This window comes from Neoarius graeffei, chromosome 12 (assembly GCF_027579695.1).
Source record: "Neoarius graeffei isolate fNeoGra1 chromosome 12, fNeoGra1.pri, whole genome shotgun sequence".
NCBI classification, from domain to species: Eukaryota; Metazoa; Chordata; class Actinopteri; order Siluriformes; family Ariidae; genus Neoarius; species Neoarius graeffei.
The window spans coordinates 68,882,728-68,902,959 of NC_083580.1; the positions used below are offsets into that span (position 1 = coordinate 68,882,728).

General features: G+C 40.1%; 1 protein-coding gene across 1 annotated transcript in view; it reads right to left on the reverse strand.

Annotated features, from left to right (window-relative positions):
• Window positions 1–20,232, reverse strand: part of pacs1a (phosphofurin acidic cluster sorting protein 1a) — a 55,594-nt gene that overhangs the window by 23,106 nt on the left and 12,256 nt on the right. The window contains exons 2-9 of the mRNA XM_060935194.1: window positions 18,953–19,040; window positions 15,022–15,111; window positions 14,776–14,901; window positions 12,216–12,360; window positions 8,099–8,190; window positions 4,902–4,985; window positions 4,257–4,316; window positions 3,883–4,043 (exon numbers count right to left, since the gene is read on the reverse strand). Coding sequence (XP_060791177.1) covers window positions 3,883–4,043; window positions 4,257–4,316; window positions 4,902–4,985; window positions 8,099–8,190; window positions 12,216–12,360; window positions 14,776–14,901; window positions 15,022–15,111; window positions 18,953–19,040 — 846 coding nt within the window. The remainder of the gene's footprint in view (window positions 1–3,882; window positions 4,044–4,256; window positions 4,317–4,901; window positions 4,986–8,098; window positions 8,191–12,215; window positions 12,361–14,775; window positions 14,902–15,021; window positions 15,112–18,952; window positions 19,041–20,232) is intronic.

Genomic DNA, 20,232 nt, shown 5'->3' on the forward strand with positions numbered 1-20,232 from the left:
GATTATGGATTGTGAGTTATACCTATTGCGTTACACTACCAAGCCTCCATCAATCTGACATAAAATCATGTGCACGTGACCCAAAATGGTCCATTTTCCAGGCAGAAAGCCTTCAAAACGTCCATGATGTTTCCAGTGTTTTCCCCAGTATTAAAATAAAGCCCTAACTTTTGGCTGGTCCCTCAGAAAATTTTGAAAAAAGGAAGCCCATTTGGTGGCATCTGGTGACTTAGGAGCATTTTATGGTGGCACTGACATGGTCACTTTTTACTGTTAACATGGTTGAAAAGGTTGCTACAGCAAGGTGAGGTCTGTGAAGCTGTGGTTTACAGCATGGGGTTCACAGGAGCAATAAATAGTCATCATCTGACAACAATGTATTATATAATAATGCTGTTTTATTACCTGAACCACTGCCAGAACGCCACTAACCAAAAGTTTAAATGAGTTCTGTTACAGTTTAAAAAAAAAAAAAACAACAACCTACAGACTGCATTTACTGCACAAATGCCACAATCTTGAGTAGCACCTTTATACCTGGGCCTACTTAATACTTCAAACGTCAGTTTCACTTTATTTCCTCTTCTCTTTCTGGCTCTTCCGTCCTACTGTCATTTAGCTGTCGAACATATAAATCTATGGGGTGCTGAGCACCATTCGCACCTCTTTTCAGTATGACTGAAACGGGGAGATGTATATCCACCACACAAAAACCATAAACCACGATCCCGCCGTGCACTGAAGCATCATGGTACCAGTGCAGCAGCAAAGTGATTGAGGGCGTTTGTTGCGATTGGGGATTTCCCAGGGGTATTTCCGGTCTGCCTGAGTGCATCATGCCAACAAACCAGCTCAAAACACTGATGTTCCTTGAAAATATGCCCCAAACATCGCAAGGTAATAATCTGATGTGATTTTTCAGCAAGTGTTGGAGCAAAAAATAAAAAATAATGGGTCGGCAAATTAAAAGCACTCTAGGGAGAACACGGCGTTTCAGCTAGGGCTAAAGTGTATTTTTGAACCAGAATGACACTACTTTTACTATGAATTTGCAAAACAGCTATAGATAATTGAATTTGATGCCTCATTAATAATTGGCATATTATTGCCAACCATCATTTTTGGCATTGTGCCAATTATGTCAGAATATTAGTCATCAATATTCTGTTGTAACCTGGACAAAACGTTACTAACAAAGCTACAACTGTTGCTGATACAAGATAGTCATAAAATGTGTTTTTATTCTTTCTAACCTCTGAACATGCAGTGTTGAAAACATGGAGACCAGGACTCAGAATCAGTCAGTACAACCCCGATTCCAAAAAAGTTGGGACAAAGTACAAATTGTAAATAAAAACGGAATGCAATGATGTGGAAGTTTCAAAATTCCATATTTTATTCAGAATAGAACATAGATGACATATCAAATGTTTAAACTGAGAAAATGTATCATTTAAAGAGAAAAATTAGGTGGATTTTAAATTTCATGACAACAACACATCTCAAAAAAGTTGGGACAAGGCCATGTTTACCACTGTGAGACATCCCCTTTTTTCTTGACAATAGTCTGTAAACGTCTGGGGACTGAGGAGACAAGTTGCTCAAGTTTAGGGATAGGAATGTTAACCCATTCTTGTCTAATGTAGGATTCTAGTTGCTCAACTGTCTTAGGTCTTTTTTGTCGTATCTTCCGTTTTATGATGCGCCAAATGTTTTCTATGGGTGAAAGATCTGGACTGCAGGCTGGCCAGTTCAGTACCCGGACCCTTCTTCTACACAGCCATGATGCTGTAATTGATGCAGTATGTGGTTTGGCATTGTCATGTTGGAAAATGCAAGGTCTTCCCTGAAAGAGACGTCATCTGGATGGGAGCATATGTTGCTCTAGAACCTGGATATACCTTTCAGCATTGATGGTGTCTTTCCAGATGTGTAAGCTGCCCATGCCACACGCACTAATGCAACCCCATACCATCAGAGATGCAGGCTTCTGAACTGAGCGCTGATAACAACTTGGGTCGTCCTTCTCCTCTTTAGTCTGAATGACACGGCGTCCCTGTTTTCCATAAAGAACTTCAAATTTTGATTTGTCTGACCACAGAACAGTTTTCCACTTTGCCACAGTCCATTTTAAATGAGCCTTGGCCCAGAGAAGACGTCTGCGCTTCTGGATCATGTTTAGATACGGCTTCTTCTTTGAACTATAGAGTTTTATCTGGCAACAGCGGATGGCACGGTGAATTGTGTTCACAGATAATGTTCTCTGGAAATATTCCTGAGCCCATTTTGTGATTTCCAATACAGAAGCATGCCTGTATGTGATGCAGTGCCGTCTAAGGGCCCGAAGATCACGGGCACCCAGTATGGTTTTCCGGCCTTGACCCTTACACACAGATTATTCCAGATTCTCTGAATCCTTTGATGATATTATGCACTGTAGATGATGATATGTTCAAACTCTTTGCAATTTTACACTGTCGAACTCCTTTCTGATATTGCTCCACTATTTGTCAGCGCAGAATTAGGGGGATTGGTGATCCTCTTCCCATCTTTACTTCTGAGACCCGCTGCCACTCCAAGATGCTCTTTTTATACCCAGTCATGTTAATGACCTATTGCCAATTGACCTAATGAGTTGCAATTTGGTCCTCCAGCTGTTCCTTTTTTGTACCTTTAACTTTTCCAGCCTCTTATTGCCCCGTCCCAACTTTTTTGAGATGTGTTGCTGTCATGAAATTTCAAATGAGCCAATATTTGGCATGAAATTTCAAAATGTCTCACTTTCGACATTTGATAAGTTGTCTATGTTCTATTGTGAATACAAAATCAGTTTTTGAGATTTGTAAATTATTGCATTCCATTTTTATTTACAATTTGTACTTTGTCCCAACTTGTTTGGAATCGGGGTTGTACGTGGACAGTGAATGGACGCTGTCGAGTGTTGACTCATTTCCGGTTTTGGACTGTAACTACTACACGGTAGTCACTTAAAATGAGTCCCTGTCTCAAGTCCTCTAGAACCAGCCTCACATCCAATACAGTTGTAGATGATGTTAAAAGTAGTAAATGTATCCCGTAGGGGTGCTATTGAGGTGATTATTTGTTTATAGTTACTGGATCAGACAGCGAAAACAGACCAAAATATCACTTGCTTTTCAATGCAGTTTCTACACATTCTGTAAACAGAGCATCTGGTGCAAAAATCCCATGGTGCGACACATATGGTTAACACTTACAAAATGGCAGTCGCTAAAAGTTTATATTAAGAAATGGAACTCTTGTATGTGATTATTAAAGAAAAAGCCCTTACACTCATAGTGAATATCTGCATAAACAGGGTTGGGGTTGAGAGAACTGCTCGGCTGGTCAGTCAGCGAGATTCCCTTTTCAACAATCTAACGTTAACTGTGTGATTCCACAATTGCACCAACGTTTAGCACCTCATCAGTCAGGATCACAATATCATGCCTTTGTTATTGCGAGTTTGACAAGACTGTCTCTTCCACACTCCGTCCAAACGATCACGAAGGTGAATATAATCACACGTGTATCATACAGTCGATCAGAACCAGTGAATCTGTCATGTCCCACCTTATATCTGATCCCAACATTGTTTGTTTTCTATAATATCATCTTATCTGCCTGAATGGTTTTCTTGCACCATTTCATCACCACTGAATGGGGTATCCAGAACGTCTTAGCGTTTTTATGTTGTAAGGCTTTAATTCAATTTAATTTAATTTGTACAGGCTTTACTGGGTTTTTGTTTTTTGTTTTGTTCTCTGCCAATGCAGTGGGATCTGTCTGGATTATCTTCTTGATTAAGCTCCAAGAAGTGTCCATTTAAGTGCGAGTGCATGCAAGTGTGTTATTGTATGTTACGGGAGTTTGGGCTTGGGCATGCTGAGGACACTGTCGGTCTCCTCCATGTCTGGTCCACTGTCACTGGGGTTGTACATCTCCAGACTGTTGTACAGCTCATCCAGATCTTCCTCTACATCCCGAATCTGCTCCTGAGACACATGGTCCAGGCCGAATCCCACCTACACAGACCACATCAGTAATCAAACGCTGCCATACAAATCGCACAACAAAACAATGAGTAAAGGCAAAGACTGGACTGTGATAAAGATTTGCAAGTCTCATGTTTAGGGTGGAAAAAAAAAACCACACACTCGCCATAAATAAACAGGATGGGTGGAGGATAGGACAGAAAATAGAGAAAGGAGCACAAAGTGAGATTATTGTAGGTTTACCTCATCAGAAACTTTGAACCTTTTCAGCAGAGCCACAAATTTCTGCTTGATGTTAGGCTGCTGAATATAAAACACTTTACGTCAGGGAGAAAAGTGGGAAAAGCAAATCCACACGAATTAGGCTGTACGACACAAGCAGCAAAAATAGCAGCAAGCAGAGGAGGAGGAGGAGGAGGATAAAGAACAGTAACAGACAGAATGCTTACAGAACTGGCACACGATCGAGCACATCACCAGGTACGAGACAGATCGTGCAGTTAATCAAAACAGTAAGCTGATACAAGCATGTGAAGAGAGATATCCCAACCTCGCACTTCGACATAGTCAATACATATTGACTTCCTTATGTCTGCACATTTTAAAGCCAATAGAATGATCAGGCTCTGTTGAAAGACCTCAGGCAACAAAAAAAAACACAAGTCTGTTCCCTGAGATTAGAGTCAACTTGGAGAAATGGAGGCCTTCAAGTAGAGACATAAACACTGATGGGCATGTTTCCCAAGCTGTAATAGATGGGTGTTCAGCTAACAGCTTTATAGTTGTTTGTCTTGCTGAAGATTAAGATTAAGCAGGTGAAAGCTGGCTGTAAACAAGCATAAAAAGGCCACCGAGAGCCAGAAGCAGCAATCTGTTCTGGGAACTCACATTAGCTCTTGTAATGGAAGCAGCAGAGGTAAGTTTACGGCGAGGCTTCTTCTTCCTTACTTCATCCTCATCATCATACAGGTACTGCCAAAGGGGATTAAAATAGGTTTGGTCTCCATAATTTCACTAATAATCTCATGATTTTAATTGTTATGGTATATTTAAATACAACTCCAATTCCAAAAATGTTGGAATGCTGTGTGAACTGTAAATAAAAACAAAATGTGAAGATTTGCAAAAATCATGGAAACCTTACATATCACTGAAAATAGTACAAAGACAACATATCAAATGTTGAAACTGAGAAATTTTGTTGTTTTATTGTGAGAATCTGGAGAAATCTCTGTATGCAAGAGACAAGGCTGAAAACTGACATTGGATGCCTGTGATCTTCAGGCCCTCAGGAGACACTGCATTAAAAGCAGACACGTGTCTGTAGTGGAAATCACTGTATGGGCTCAGAAACACTTCAGAAAATCATCGTCTGTGAAAACAGTTCATTACTGCATCCACAAATGCAAGTTAAAACCAGACATAAACAATATCCAGAAACACCACCACCTTCTCTGGGCCCGAGCTCTTTTACCATGGACTGAGGCGAAGTGGAAAACTGTCCCGAGGTCTGACGAATCTCATCTCATCTCATTATCTCTAGCCGCTTTATCCTGTTCTACAGGGTCGCAGGCAAGCCGGAGCCTACCCCAGCTGACTACGGGCGAAAGGCGGGGTACACCCTGGACAAGTCGCCAGGTCATCACAGGGCTGACACAGACAACCATTCACACACACATTCACACCTATGGTCAATTTAGAGTCACCAGTTAACCTAACCTGCATGTCTTTGGACTGTGGGGGAAACCGGAGCACCCGGAGGAAACCCACGCGGACACGGGGAGAACATGCAAACTCCGCACAGAAAGGCCCTCGCCGGCCACGGGGCTCGAACCCGGCCCTTCTTGCTGTGAGGCGACAGCGCTAACCACTACACCACCGTGCTGCCCCGTCTGACGAATCAAAAGTAGAAATTCTTTTTAGAAATCATGGACACCACATCCTCCAGTATAAAGAGGAGAGGGACCATCCAGCTTGTCATCAGTGCACAGTTCAAAAGCCAGCATCTGTGATGGTATGAGGATGCATTAATGCACATGACATGGGTAGCTTGTACATCTGGGAAGGCATCGTTAATGCTGAATGATATATACATGTTTCAGAGCAATATGCTGCCATCCAGACAAAATCTTTTTCATGGAAGGCCTTCCTTCTTTCGGCAAGACAATGCCAAACCGCTTTATGCACATATTAAAACTGCATGGCTCTGTCGTAAGAGAGTCCGGGTGCTAAACTGCCCTGCCTGCAGTCCAGACCTGTCTCCCATTTAAAACATTTGGCGCATTATGAAGCGCAAAATAAGACAAAGGAGACCCCGAACTGTTGAGCAGCTGAAATTGTATATCAGGCAAGAATGGGACAACATTTCCCTTTCAGAACTACAGCAATTGGTCTCCTCAGTTCCCAAACATTTACCACTGTGTTGTTAAAAGTAGAGGTGATGCAACACAGTGGTAAATATGCCCCTGTCCCAAATTTTTTGAAATGTGTTGCTGACATCAAATTCAAAATGGAGCATATATTTTTCAAAAAATAAATAAAATTTCTCAGTTTCAACATTTGATATGCTGTCTTTGTACTATTTTCAATGAAATATAGGGGTTTTATGATTTACAAATTATCGCATTCTGTTTTTATTAACAGTTTACACAGAAACACAACTTTTTGGGAATTGGGGTTGTAGGGTTTTTTTTCCCCCCATTGATAATGCAAAACTAGCTACTTGAATTACACCGAGACAAATACGAGCTTGTTTATTAGCTCGCTAACTTATCTTTTTATGGACAGAATCTTTGTTGCTAGCTATTAACTAGCCAGCTAGCTATTAGAGACTGCATAAGAATGAAGGTGTTTCCAAATTACTTACAGTACCAGTCAAAAAAGTTTGGACACACCTAATTAAAATGTTTTTTTCTTCACTTTTATGAATTAAAAGATGCTTCACATCTTTAAGTCTCTCACTTCTCTTTACTTAGTTGAGTGGTTCTTGACACAATACTATGGGTTACTACAGTTGTGGTTTTTACTGTATTTTTATTATTTACTAGTTACTGTTTGATCTCAAATGCATTAAGAAGGCAAGAAATTGCACTAATTACCTTTTGATGAGGCACAACTCATCTCATCTCATTATCTCTAGCCGCTTTATCCTGTTCTACAGGGTCGCAGGCAAGCTGGAGCCTATCCCAGCTGACTACGGGCGAAAGTGAGGCACAACTGTTAATTGAAAAACATTCCAGGTGACTCCCTCACGAAGCTGGTTAAGATAATGCCAATAGTGTGCAAAGTGTCAAGGTAAATGCTGGCTACTTTGTAGAGTCTAATATATGAAACATTTTGGGTTTTTTTAAACACTTTCGTTTACTACATGATTCCTTATAATGTTCCATATGTTATTTCAAAGGTGGCATGGTGGTGTAGTGGTTAGCGCCGTCGCCTCACAGCAAGAAGGTCCGAGTTCGAGCCCAGTGGCCGGCGAGGGCCTTTCTGTGCGGAGTTTGCATGTTGTCCGCGTAGGTTTCCTCCGGGTGCTCCGGTTTCCCCCACAGTCCAAAGACATGCAGGTTAGGTTAACTGGTGACTCTAAATTGACCGTAGGTGTGAATGCGAGTGTGAATGGTTGTCTGTGTCTATGTGTCAGCCCTGTGATGACCTGGCGACTTGTCCAAGGTGTACCCCGCCTTTCGCCCGTAGTCAGCTGGGATAGGCTCCAGCTTGCCTGCGACCCTGTAGGACAGGATAAAGCGGCTAGAGATAATGAGATGAGCTGAGATGTTATTTCAAAAGTTTTGATGTTTTCAGTGTTGTTCTACAATATAGAAAATACAGAAAAACCTATGTATATGAGTAGGGGTGTCCAAACTTTTGACTGGGACTATATGTAAATTCAGAGAGCTTGGCTTTTTTTTTTTTAATCAGAGTAAGAGGGTAAAGCTGTTCCTCGGCCATTTTAGTCATTTCTTGAGCAGTATTTTTCAAAATTGGGAATACATACAGTACTTTGACTGGATTAAAATAAACAAACATTCAGGTGTAGCTTAAACCTGTCCTGCCTTCTATTCCTTCATTTTTTTTCTTTTCCTAACCTGTCCATGTAATGGGTCATCACTGCCATCCTGTTCAGATGAGTAGCTCTCTTCCTCCTCTTCAGAGTAGTTATCAATATCAGGGGATCGATCTATATAAGGACAGAGTGAAAACAGGTACAACACACAAAAGCATAAAGGATTAAAAAATTAAATTAGCAGGGAACAGACATCATAATTATCTGCTTTTGAAATATTGTGAAGAATTTAAAAATATGACACAGACTTAGTAAGACCATATTTACTACATTTTCATATATGATTAAATCATTATATCATATGGACACGAGTGTTTTACTGGGAAATACGCCACTCGTATTTTTCATATGAGCTACATCCGGGTCACGGAGAACCAAAACCACGTCATAAATCTCTATATGTCACTCGTGAGGAAATCGATGAATTGTTTTGGTAAATTTGGGTACTTACTTTGTGAATGTGTCTATATAATAAAAAGAACATCACACGTTGGCTTGAAGATATAAAGTTTATCTTCTCGTGTTGAAAAACTCGCATTGCTCATACGAAATGCATCATATATATGAGTGATGTATTTTAATAATATTGGCTGGCTTTTTTTCGTGGTCTATCAGATATATTCCGTTCAGCTAGCATGAAACTGAACGAGTCGAAGATGAGTAGCTGAACGGAATATATCTGATAGACCACGAAAAAAAGCCAGCCAATATTATTATTATTATTATTATACATACACATTCGATGAAAATTATAGATTTTACAAAAAAAAGTTAAGAACGGGGGGGGGGAACTTACCAATATTGAATGCTGATTCTGATTGAATGTAATTCAATGTTCTGTCAATGCAATGTACAAAGTCAACATCCTAACACTAAAAATGGTACAAGTCCAAAAAGCCTGAACAGCAACCCGACTAATATACAAGCTATATCCAGGTCAACAGTTCAAAGTTGCTTTTGGTAGTAGTTCATTGTTACATTGCAGCCACTCAAAACAAAAGGGCTTTGCTGAGTGAAGTCCTCTTGTAAAAGTCTCCAAGTAGAACTTTGACAATATTTCCACTATTGCTCTCTTTTCCAGTTTTTCGATGTCCATTGGTCTGTTTTTCCTCTTGTAAATATGCATGAAGAATATCCAGTGACGTTTTGGTAGCCTTTTGGGTATTCACCTCGTCTGTCTCTTTAAATCTTCCGCTTTTAAAGCTCGTGGCCATGTTTGTGTACAAACTGTCACAGTCACTCAACAGTTCAGTTCAGTTGGTCGGGTTCAATGCCCGAACTGATGATCACATCATCAGTTTTTCTTTGGCTAATCAGACACAAGGTACGCCACCACTCTTGCCGGAGCGGTTGGGGGTTAGGTGCCTTGCTCAAGGGCACTTAAGTCAATCCTGCTAGTCTGGGGAATCGAACCAGCAACCTTTTGGTCCCAAAGCTAACCTAACCCTAACCATTAGGCCATGACTTCCCCCTTAAAGTTTTACAGTGGTGCTTAAAAGTTTGTGAACCCTTTAGAATTTTCTATATTTCTGCATAAATAATATGAGCTAAAACATCATCAGATTTTCACACAAGTCCTAAAAGTAGATAAAGAGAACCCAGTTAAACAAATGAGACAAAATTATTATACTTGGTCATTTATTTATTGAGGAAAATGATCCAGTATTACATATCTGAGTGGCAAAAGTATGTGAACCTTTGCTTTCAGTATCTGGTGTGACCCCCTTGTGCAGCAATAACTGTAACTAAACATTTCCGGTAACTGTTGATCAATCCTGCACACCAGCTTGGAGGAATTTTAGCCCATTCCTCCATACAGAACAGCTTCAACTCTGGGATGTTGGTGGGTTTCCTCACATGAACTGCTCGCTTCAGGTCCTTCCACAACATTTCCACTGGATTAAGGTCAGGACTTTGACTTGGCCATTCCAAAATATTCACTTTATTCTTCTTTAACCATTCTTTGCTAGAACGACTTGTGTGCTTAGGATTGTTGTCTTGCTGCATGACCCACCTTCTCTTGAGATTCAGTTCATGGACAGATGGCCTGACATTTTCCTTTAGAATTCGCTGGTATAATTCAGAATTCATTGTTCCATCAATGATGACAAGCCATCCTGGCCCAGATGCAACAAAACAGGCCCAAACCATGATACTACCACCATTATGTTTCACAGATGGGATAAGGTTCTTATGCTGGAATGCAGTGTTTTCCTTTCTCCAAATGTAACGCTTCTCATTTAAACCAAAAAGTTCTATTTTGGTCTCACCCGTCCACAAAACATTTTTCCAATAGCCTTCTGGCTTGTCCACGTGATCTTTAGCAAACTGCACACGAGCAGCAAAGTTCTTTTTGGAGAGCAGTGGCTTTCTCCTTGCAACCCTGCCATGTACACCATTGTTGTTCAGTGTTCTTCTGATGGTGGACTCATGAACATTAACATGAGCCAATGTGAGAGAGGCCTTCAGGTGCTTAGAAGTTACCCTGGGATCCTTTGTGACCTTGCCAACTATTACACGCCTTGCTCTTGGAGTGATTTTTGTTGGTCAACCACTCCTGGGGAGGATAACAATGGTCTTGAATTTCCTCCATTTGTACACAATCTGTCTGACTGTGGATTGGTGGAGTCCAAACTCTTTAGAGATGGTTTTGTAACCTTTTCCAGCCTGATGAGCATCAACAACACTTTTTCTGAGGTCCTCAGAAATCTCCTTTGTTCGTGCCAGGATACACTTCCACAAACGTGTGTTGTGAAGATCAGACTTTGATAGATCCCTGTTCTTTAAATAAAACAGGGTGCCCACTCACACCTGATTGTCATCCCATTGATTGAAAACACCTGACTCTAATTTCACCTTCAAATTAACTGCTAATCCTAGAGGTTCACATACTTTTGCCACTCACAGATATGTAATATTGGATATTTTCCTCAATAAATAAATGACGAAGTATAATATTTTTGTCTCATTTGTTTAACTGGGTTCTCTTTATCTACTTTTAGGACTTGTGTGAAAATCTGATGATGTTTTAGGTCATATTTATGCAGAAATATAGAAAATTCTAAAGGGTTCACAAACTTTCAAGCACCACTGTACATCTCCGACATGTGTCTTTTCCAGTTTTTTAATGTCCGGTGGTATGTTTTTCTCTTAAATATGTGTGAAGAATATCCAGTGAAGTTTTGGTAGCCTTTTGGGTGTTCAGCACATCCTTCACTTTCAAATTCTCTCCAAATCTTCCGCGTTTAATGAAGCAAACCTTGCGATCATGTACAAACTGTCACAGTCACTTGCTAGTGTAGAAGTTTTACGTCTCTGATGCATCTCTTTTCCAGTTTTTCAAGGTCTGTTGGTCTGTTTTTCTCTTGTAAATATGCGTGAAGAATATATAATGAAGTTTTGGTAGCCTTTCAGGTGTTCAGCACGTCTTTAGTTTCAGTTTATTTTTGTAGTGCTTAATCCGAGCACTGAATTAACCCAGTCTTCTCTCTCTCCCGGCTGACAAAGAAATGACTGTGTGCATACACAGCAGAAAAGTTGTCATTGGATCTTTGCATGAGTTCCGACGTGCGACGTCTTATTGTCTTGACAACATACAATATTATAACAATATTGCGTGCTCATTCTCCATTGGGGAGAGTGGTGTAATATATGGAGGATAAGCAATATAGTAACAATATTGCATGCCATCAATAAACCTACCATAAGGGAAGAGAATACATGTTTTTATTCCATGGAAAAAGTGGCCTGTATGTATAATAATTCTCGATATTTTACTCCGATGACGTCACTCCCAGTGTTTTCCCGCTGACTAGACGCACATTGTCAAAATGGTGACCCGGTTTAAAATTAAAATTCTTTTGATTAACTTGTGTATTTTTTTTTGTGGATGTGTCCATATAATATAAAGAACAGTATCCGGTGGTGCAAAGATATGAAGTTTGTCTTTTCTCGTTGAAAATATTTTCACTCATATATACATTCACAACTCAAAGATAGACTTCATATCTTTGTTTCACCATGTAATATCATATCTACCTGATATGATACCTGATACCAAGTCTACGTGAAAGCCAGAAATGTAACATGAGTCATATCAGTTTAACATTTACAGCTGTATGAAAGTGAAACTCCCTCACCAGACAGCTTGGCCTTTGGTCCCTCTGGGTCTATAGGTTGACTAGACATTGAGTAGACACTGATCTCAGCCACGGGCACAGCCATGTCCTTTATTTTGGTATGCAGACGCAACACCTGAGCACCTTCAGTAGGGTGTTGCATCACCTTTTAGACGGGCATACAAGAAATATAAAAAAAAGATGTGCATGTATCTGTTTGGACTGTCAGAAGGAATGTTAGTTCACTGTTTCAAATACCAGAAACTTTAGATATTATAAGGCAAATTTCCGCTTTTGAAAGTTTAAGTTGGTCTACTTTATGTCTAAGTCTACTGAACAACCGTTCAACTTTAATAACCTTCTCAAGTTCACCTTGGTAAGTTCACTAATGTTTGTAAATAAAATAGTTTTAATTGATATGGCACAATTTAATAAGTTTGGCTACCACTAAGAACATGATGATGCAAATGAGGCACTGAAATCATACTTGTATCTGGGTCTGTCTCAGAAACTGGGTACTGTGGGGGTACCCCACTAAATATACTCAGTCAATAAACTATACGGTTTTGAATGGTGATATTGGTTTTAACTTGAAATAAAATGATGAAAGAAATAATACAGATAAAACTAAATCTTTGATGTGAATACTCTTCAGAATTTGGCAAAAATTCTGCAAATTTGTGGAAAAATGGCAGCTTGATCTGGGACATGATAAATGGTTGACTACATCGCATTCCCTTAAAAAGGTTGCAGTCCACTGAAAAGTCTACAGTTATCACTAATTGTATTTTAAGTTGTAACTTTATACACCTAAGGATTGGTGCGCTCACAGAATAATCATAACCGAAATAAAACATCATGCAAAATATTTCATCACCGTTGTAACTCCATTTTCCGCAGACCCAAAACCAATACGATCGTGTGTTTTGATCTAAACGGAAAGCCTCAGGGTCAAGGTCACTACCTCACCATTAGTAGTAACTTAAAATCACTACGCCATATAAAAATTTAGTTATAAATCTGCGATTTTGTTTTTTAAAACGAAAGCTGAAAGTTAGGTATAGAATATGTTTCTTACAGAATATGTTACGATGGTAGCTGCTCTTGTATGAATTTCTGAGCTATAAAATGAGTTGTGGTCTATTTTTTACCGTAGCGTGTTATTTGTGTGCGGGGAAGGACACACATTAACAATTTGCATGTGTAGAATGGAATTTTCCACTCCAACAGTTCGAAGTTGATCGTGCTTCCATTTGCGGTCTTTCTGTTACGCGAGTGATCTGTTCGGACGTCATCACTGAAAAGGTGAGTTTTGACAGTTTTATTTTGTTTTAGTCTTGCAGTATAAGGCAATAGAATGTTTCTTTTTCATCTTACTTTCATATTTCGTAGTGTTTGCATATTTTTGGCTAATATTTTGCAACCATGGTCAATTTAGATCGAACTTTTGATAGAATCTACGGCCAGTCATTTTGCCCCGCCCCCACCATCACTCTGTCCGGTGCGGTAGTGATGCGTACTACAGCAGAGACCCGCGCGACCTTCAGCCGCTGTTCTTTTACCAGCGCCGTTATTCTCATCTTTCCGGTGTGTTCTTGATTTTTCCATTGTGTCCTATTTCGCCATATCAAATACCCAAAATGTATCATATTATTCATATTTAAGTGAATAATCAATTCAGTCATCATAACTTGGCATTTTTAAGCCAAGCAATCAAAAAGAGGAAATTTATTCAATATTTTCACTCATCTGTGAAGGAGGGGTTTTAATTCTTCATGATGTAGTTATTTTATATGTAAATCAATTTTACAAAAGCATTTGAATTGTAATCAAAAAAATCTTCCACAGTGGAGGCCAGATAAAGCAAGATACTATCTTTATTCTTATTAAACATGACAAAAGAAACACTGAGTGTTAGGTAAATGCAAAAAAAAAGTAAAATTTGAAATTTTATTTTTTGATCATAAATGTCCCAAATGGGGGCGGCACGGTGGTGTAGTGGTTAGCGCTGTCGCCTCACAGCAAGAAGGTCCGGGTTCGAGCCCCGTGGCCGGCGAGGGCCTTTCTGTGTGGAGTTTGCATGTTCTCCCCATGTCCGCGTGGGTTTCCTCCGGGTGCTCCGGTTTCCCCCACAGTCCAAAGACATGCAGGTTAGGTTAACTGGTGACTCTAAATTGACCGTAGGTGTGAATGTGAGTGTGAATGGTTGTTTGTGTCTATGTGTCAGCCCTGTGATGACCTGGCGACTTGTCCAGGGTGTACCCCGCCTCTCGCCCGTAGTCAGCTGGGATAGGCTCCAGTTTGCCTGCGACCCTGTAGAAGGATAAAGCAGCTAGAGATAATGAGATGAGAATGTCCCAAATGAGAGACCAGTTTCTGAGAGAGACGGGCGGACGGATGGACTAAGTTGTATTAACAACAATTGCAAGCTAATAGCTGCCAACTAGCTATTAGGGACGACAACATGGTGAATAAACTTAGTGAAGTGTGTTTACTGAAGGTTTTTTTTTTTTGTAGTAGTAGTAGTAGTAGCTTGTTTGTCCTGCTAATTTTTGCAGTAGATTTTGATCATATTGCTCACCTCTGCCATATTAATCAGACCCAATGCGAGAGTCTTGTACCCCAGGATTGTACGATTCTTGTACCTTTTCCTTCGCTGGAGCATGATCTGCAGCCTGTTGGCATCTCTCTTCAAAAAGTGTGGATACTTTGGGAATGAAAGGGAAAAAATGTGTAAGAAACATTAAAAAAAATTCTGTCTGCAAAAACATGCAAACCTGCAAAGTGACAAATCAATACAGGCACATAAAGACACACTTGAACAAACCTGAAGGGAGAAAGTGAGCTGTAAATCTGTCTCTGTGAGCCCAGGAGATGGCAGGAGGATTTCATTCGAGCGCAGAATCCGCTTTGATCCCTGCAAGGTCATGCATTAAGTAATGAGATAGTGCCTTAAGATTTGGAGGTGGTACCATCAAATGCTGCATTACTTTCTGAATGACGAGCTGAAGGGGAGTACGGAAAAAAAATTAAATATAAAATATCATGCATATCTAACTGTTAGGAACGACAATGTATTTGGCCATTTGGATTTTTGTAAAATGGACATAGTAGAAAGCAAATTTCAATGATCAAATGTTTATAATGGTCCGTGTTATGTCTAATCTAAGCCTACGTTCATACCAAACACAGCAAGAGCATCGAAACAATCAGAAGTCATTCATTTTCTATGTGAGCGAGTGTCTTTTGCTGGTGACATCGTCGGGGCGCCAGAAAAAATTTGAAGTCCATGTAACTTTATGGTAATGAGCTATGACACGGCTCAGTGGCAATCAATCGGAATTTAGGAGTGCTCCGCTCTAAAGAATCCAAAAGAACACAGTCGTGTAAATTTTGGTTCCATTCAAACTGTTCAAGTATCCTACCACTATAACTCGCCTTGTCCGTTGTTTATGATGTGTACCTGTTTGCATCCAGGAGCATAAATTAAAATAAATAAATAAATAAATAAATAAACAAACACAAAACAAAACACGAAGCATGGACCAAGGTGTCGGAAACTAGGTATTTCAAGCGAGTTTGTGAAGTGTATAATACTGTATATTTTAGTAAAAATAGTTGGGAATTGGGGCAGCACAGTTGTGATTGATTGATGCCCATCTGGATGATCTCTTAAATTAGTATTAACCCACACTACTGTTCATCAGCCCCTTAGTTGGTGGAACAGGTTGTTTTTATATATCATCTCATTATCTCTAGCCGCTTTATCCTGTTCTACAGGGTCGCAGGCAAGCTGGAGCCTATCCCAGCTGACTACGGGCGAAAGGCGGGGTACACCCTGGATAAGTCGCAAGGTCATCACAGGGCCGACACATAGACACAGACAACCATTCACACTCACACCTACAGTGGTGCTTGAAAGTTTGTGAACCCTTTAGAATTTTCTATATTTCTGCATAAATATGAGCTAAAACATCATCAGATTTTCACACAAGTCCTAAAAGTAGATAAAAAGAACCCAGTTAAACAAATGAGACAAAAATATTATACTTGGTCATTTATTTATTGAGGAAAATCATCCAATATTACATATCTGTGAGTGGCAAAAGTATGTGAAGCTCTAGGATTAGCAGTTAATTTGAAGGTGAAATTAGAATCGGGGTATTCAATCAATGGGATGACAATCAGGTGTGAGTGGGCACCCTGTTTTATTTAAAGAACAAGGATCTATCAAAGTCTGATATTCACAACACATGTTTGTGGAAGTGTATCATGGCACGAACAAAGGAGATTTCTGAGGAGCTCAGAAAAAGCGTTGTTGATGCTCATCAAGCTTGAAAAGGTTACAAAACCATCTCTAGAGAGTTTGGATTCCACCAATCCACAGTCAGACAGAGTGTATACAAATGGAGGAAATTCAAGACCATTGTTACCCTCCCCAGGAGTGGTTGACCAACAAAAATCACTCCAAGAGCAAGGCATGTAATAGTCGGCAAGGTCACAAAGGACCCCAGGGTAACTTCTAAGCAACTGAAGGCTTCTCTCACATTGGCTAATGTTAATGTTCATGAATCCACCATCAGAAGAACACTGAACAACAATGGTGTGCATGGCAGGGTTGCAAGGAGAAAGCCACTGCACTCCAAAAAGAACACTGCTGCTTGTCTGCAGTTTGCTAAAGATCACGTGGACAAGCCAGAAGGATACTGGAAAAAAGTTTTGTGGATGGATGAGCCCAAAATAGAACTTTTTGGTTTAAATGAGAAGCGTTATGTTTGGAGAAAGGAAAACACTGCATTCCAGCATAAGAACCTTATCCCATCTGTGAAACATGGTGGTGGTAGTATCATGGTTTGGGTCTGTTTTGCTGCATCTGGGCCAGAATGGCTTGCCATCATTGATGGAACAATGAATTCTGAATTATACCAGCGAATTCTAAAGGAAAATGTCAGGACATCTGTCCATGAACTGAATCTCAAGAGAAGGTGGGTCATGCAGCAAGACAACGACCCTAAGCACACAAGTCATTCTACCAAAGAATGGTTAAAGAAGAATAAAGTGAATATTTTGGAATGGCCAAGTCAAAGTCCTGACCTTAATCCAGTGGAAATGTTGTGGAAGGACCTGAAGCGAGCAGTTCATGTGAGGAAACCCACCAACATCCCAGAGTTGAAGCTGTTCTGTACGGAGGAATGGGCTAAAATTCCTCCAAGCCAGTGTGCAGGACTGATCAACAGTTACCGGAAACGTTTAGTTGCAGTTATTGCTGCACAAGGGGGTCACACCAGATACTGAAAGCAAAGGTTCACATACTTTTGCCACTCACAGATATGTAATATTGGATCATTTTCCTCAATAAATAAATGAACAAGTATAATATTTTTGTCTCATTTGTTTAACTGGGTTCTCTTTATCTACTTTTAGGACTTGTGTGAAAATCTTTTTAGCTCATATTTATGCAGAAATATAGAAAATTCTAAAGGGTTCACAAACTTTCAATCACCACTGTACGGTCAATTTAGAGTCACCAGTTAACCTAACCTGCATGTCTTTGGACTGTGGGGGAAACCGGAGCACCCGGTGACCATGCAAACTCCGCACAGAAAGGCCCTCAGTCTTTGGACTGTGGGGGAATATATTACACACACACACACACACACACACACACACCCTCTAAACTATGAATTACAAACATTGGTGCTTTTAAATAAAAATACTGTGTATAGACTCGATTAGTTGGGCCTGAGCAAAGTCATTCTGGGTCTTATATACAGGATAACAATTTTGTATTTTAGAAAATTATATTAAATTTCTGGCAGCATGGTAGCAGAGTGGTTAGCACTGTCGCCTCACAGAAAGAAGGTTCTGGGTTCGAGACCAGTGGCCGATGGAGGCCTTTCTATGCGGAGTTTGCATGTTCTCCCCGTGTCTGCGTGAGTTTCCTCCAGGTGGTCCGGTTTCTCCCACAGTCCAAAGACATGCAGGTTAGGCTAATTGGTGGCTCTAAATTAAACGTGAGTGTGAATGGTGGTTTGTCTCTGTGTGTCGGCGCTGTGATGACCTGGCGACTTGTCCAGGGTGTACCCTGCCTCTCACCCATAGTCAGCTGGGATAGGCTCCAGCTTGCCTGCGACCCTGCACAGGATAAGCGGTTATGGATAATGGATGGATGGATGGATCCTAAACTGATATCACATACAAGTATGTCATTTTCAGTGCACTTATTAAGGTCACATTTTTTCCTGTGGCTGAGTTTCAAATTCTGTTCTTGGAAACATACATGATGCTCCATTATGTTATATCCTATGAGGGAGCACATATAGTGAATAGGATGCCATTTGGGAGTTACTTGAGCTAAAAAAATTATTCCTGAGATGGCAGGTTTTGTAGAGCCTGTACCGGTATAGCCTAAGAAATGTTAATAATAATAATAATAATAATAATTAATAAAAATGTTATATAATAGTAATTTTTTAATATTTTTATATATAAAATATTAATTACTATATATATATATATATATATATATATATATATTTTTTTTTTTTTTTTTTTTTTTTTTTTCATAATAATCATTTAAAAAACTAAATATTAAAAATCATGTAGGTATTTACTGTAGGTTAATAAAAAGTTTAAGAAAAGATAATTTAATAATTTCAAAACAAACACAGGTTTAGTACAACCTCAAAACATTTTTAAATTAATTTATTTAAAATAATTAAATTACTTATTTTTTTTTTTTTAAATGAAGGGTTTACCTGAAGCTTGACTGCAATGACCACGGATGTGAGGTCTCGGTCAAGGTCCTTTAACATCACCAGTTTCTTAAGAGTCAAACTGAGGAGTCTGAGAGAGAGAGAGAGAGAGAGAGAGAGAGAGAGAGAGAGAGAGAGAGCGCGAGAGAGAGAAAGAAAACTGCAAAGTTACTCTTAGAACATGTCACTCTGGAAGCAGATGAAAATGATCCTTAGGCTAACTCTGGTACACTACATCATCTATGTTTAATATTGTACATGGTCCCTTATAAACAAAATCAAACAAATAAAAAAATTTAAATTCTGCATTCAAGGGTTACTCTGGAGAGGTGAGAGGCGGAGTACACGCTGAACATGTCACCAATCTACTGCCAATCTCTCTCACATCAATTTAGAGTAGCCAGTTGACCTGATTCACATATCTTTGGACTGAGGGAGGAAACCAGAGCACCCAGAGGAAACTCACACAGGCATGAAGAGAACATGCAAACTCCACACAGAAAGGCCCCAGACAGGTTTGAATCCAGACCCTTCTTGCTGTGAGGCGACAGTGATAACCACTGTGCTGCGCTAGACCTCTACAGTCTGGGTAATCAGCCATCTCTAACAAATGCAAAGTGAAGTGAACTGGGTGAACCGTGCTTACAAATCAAAAGAATGCCCCGATGAACCCTTTAGAGCAGCAGCTTCAAGCAAAGTATGCAAGATGTCTTAACTTGAAACCATCAAAATGTTCAATTTCATTATCATGTCCTCAGATCATGAACCAGTGCATCATCCCCTGCACTTATAAGACAAGTAAGCATCATCACAGAATATTATTCAAATGTTCAGTAAGATTTTGACAGCTTCTATAACTAGACTGTTACCTTTCAGAAATAATGTTCCTGTATCTGCTATAATTATTTCATCTCATTATCTCTAGCCGCTTTATCCTGTTCTACAGGGTCGCAGGCAAGCTGGAGCCTATCCCAGCTGACTACGGGCGAAAGGCGGGGTACACCCTGGACAAGTCGCCAGGTCATCACAGGGCTGACACATAGACACAGACAACCATTCACACTCACATTCACACCTACGGTCAATTTAGAGTCACCAGTTAACCTAACCTGCATGTCGTTGGACTGTGGGGGAAACCGGAGCACCCGGAGGAAACCCATGCGGACACGGGGAGAACATGCAAACTCCGCACAGAAAGGCCCTCGCCGGCCACGGGGCTCGAACCCGGACCTTCTTGCTGTGAGGCGACAGCACTAACCACTACACCACCGTGTATAATTATG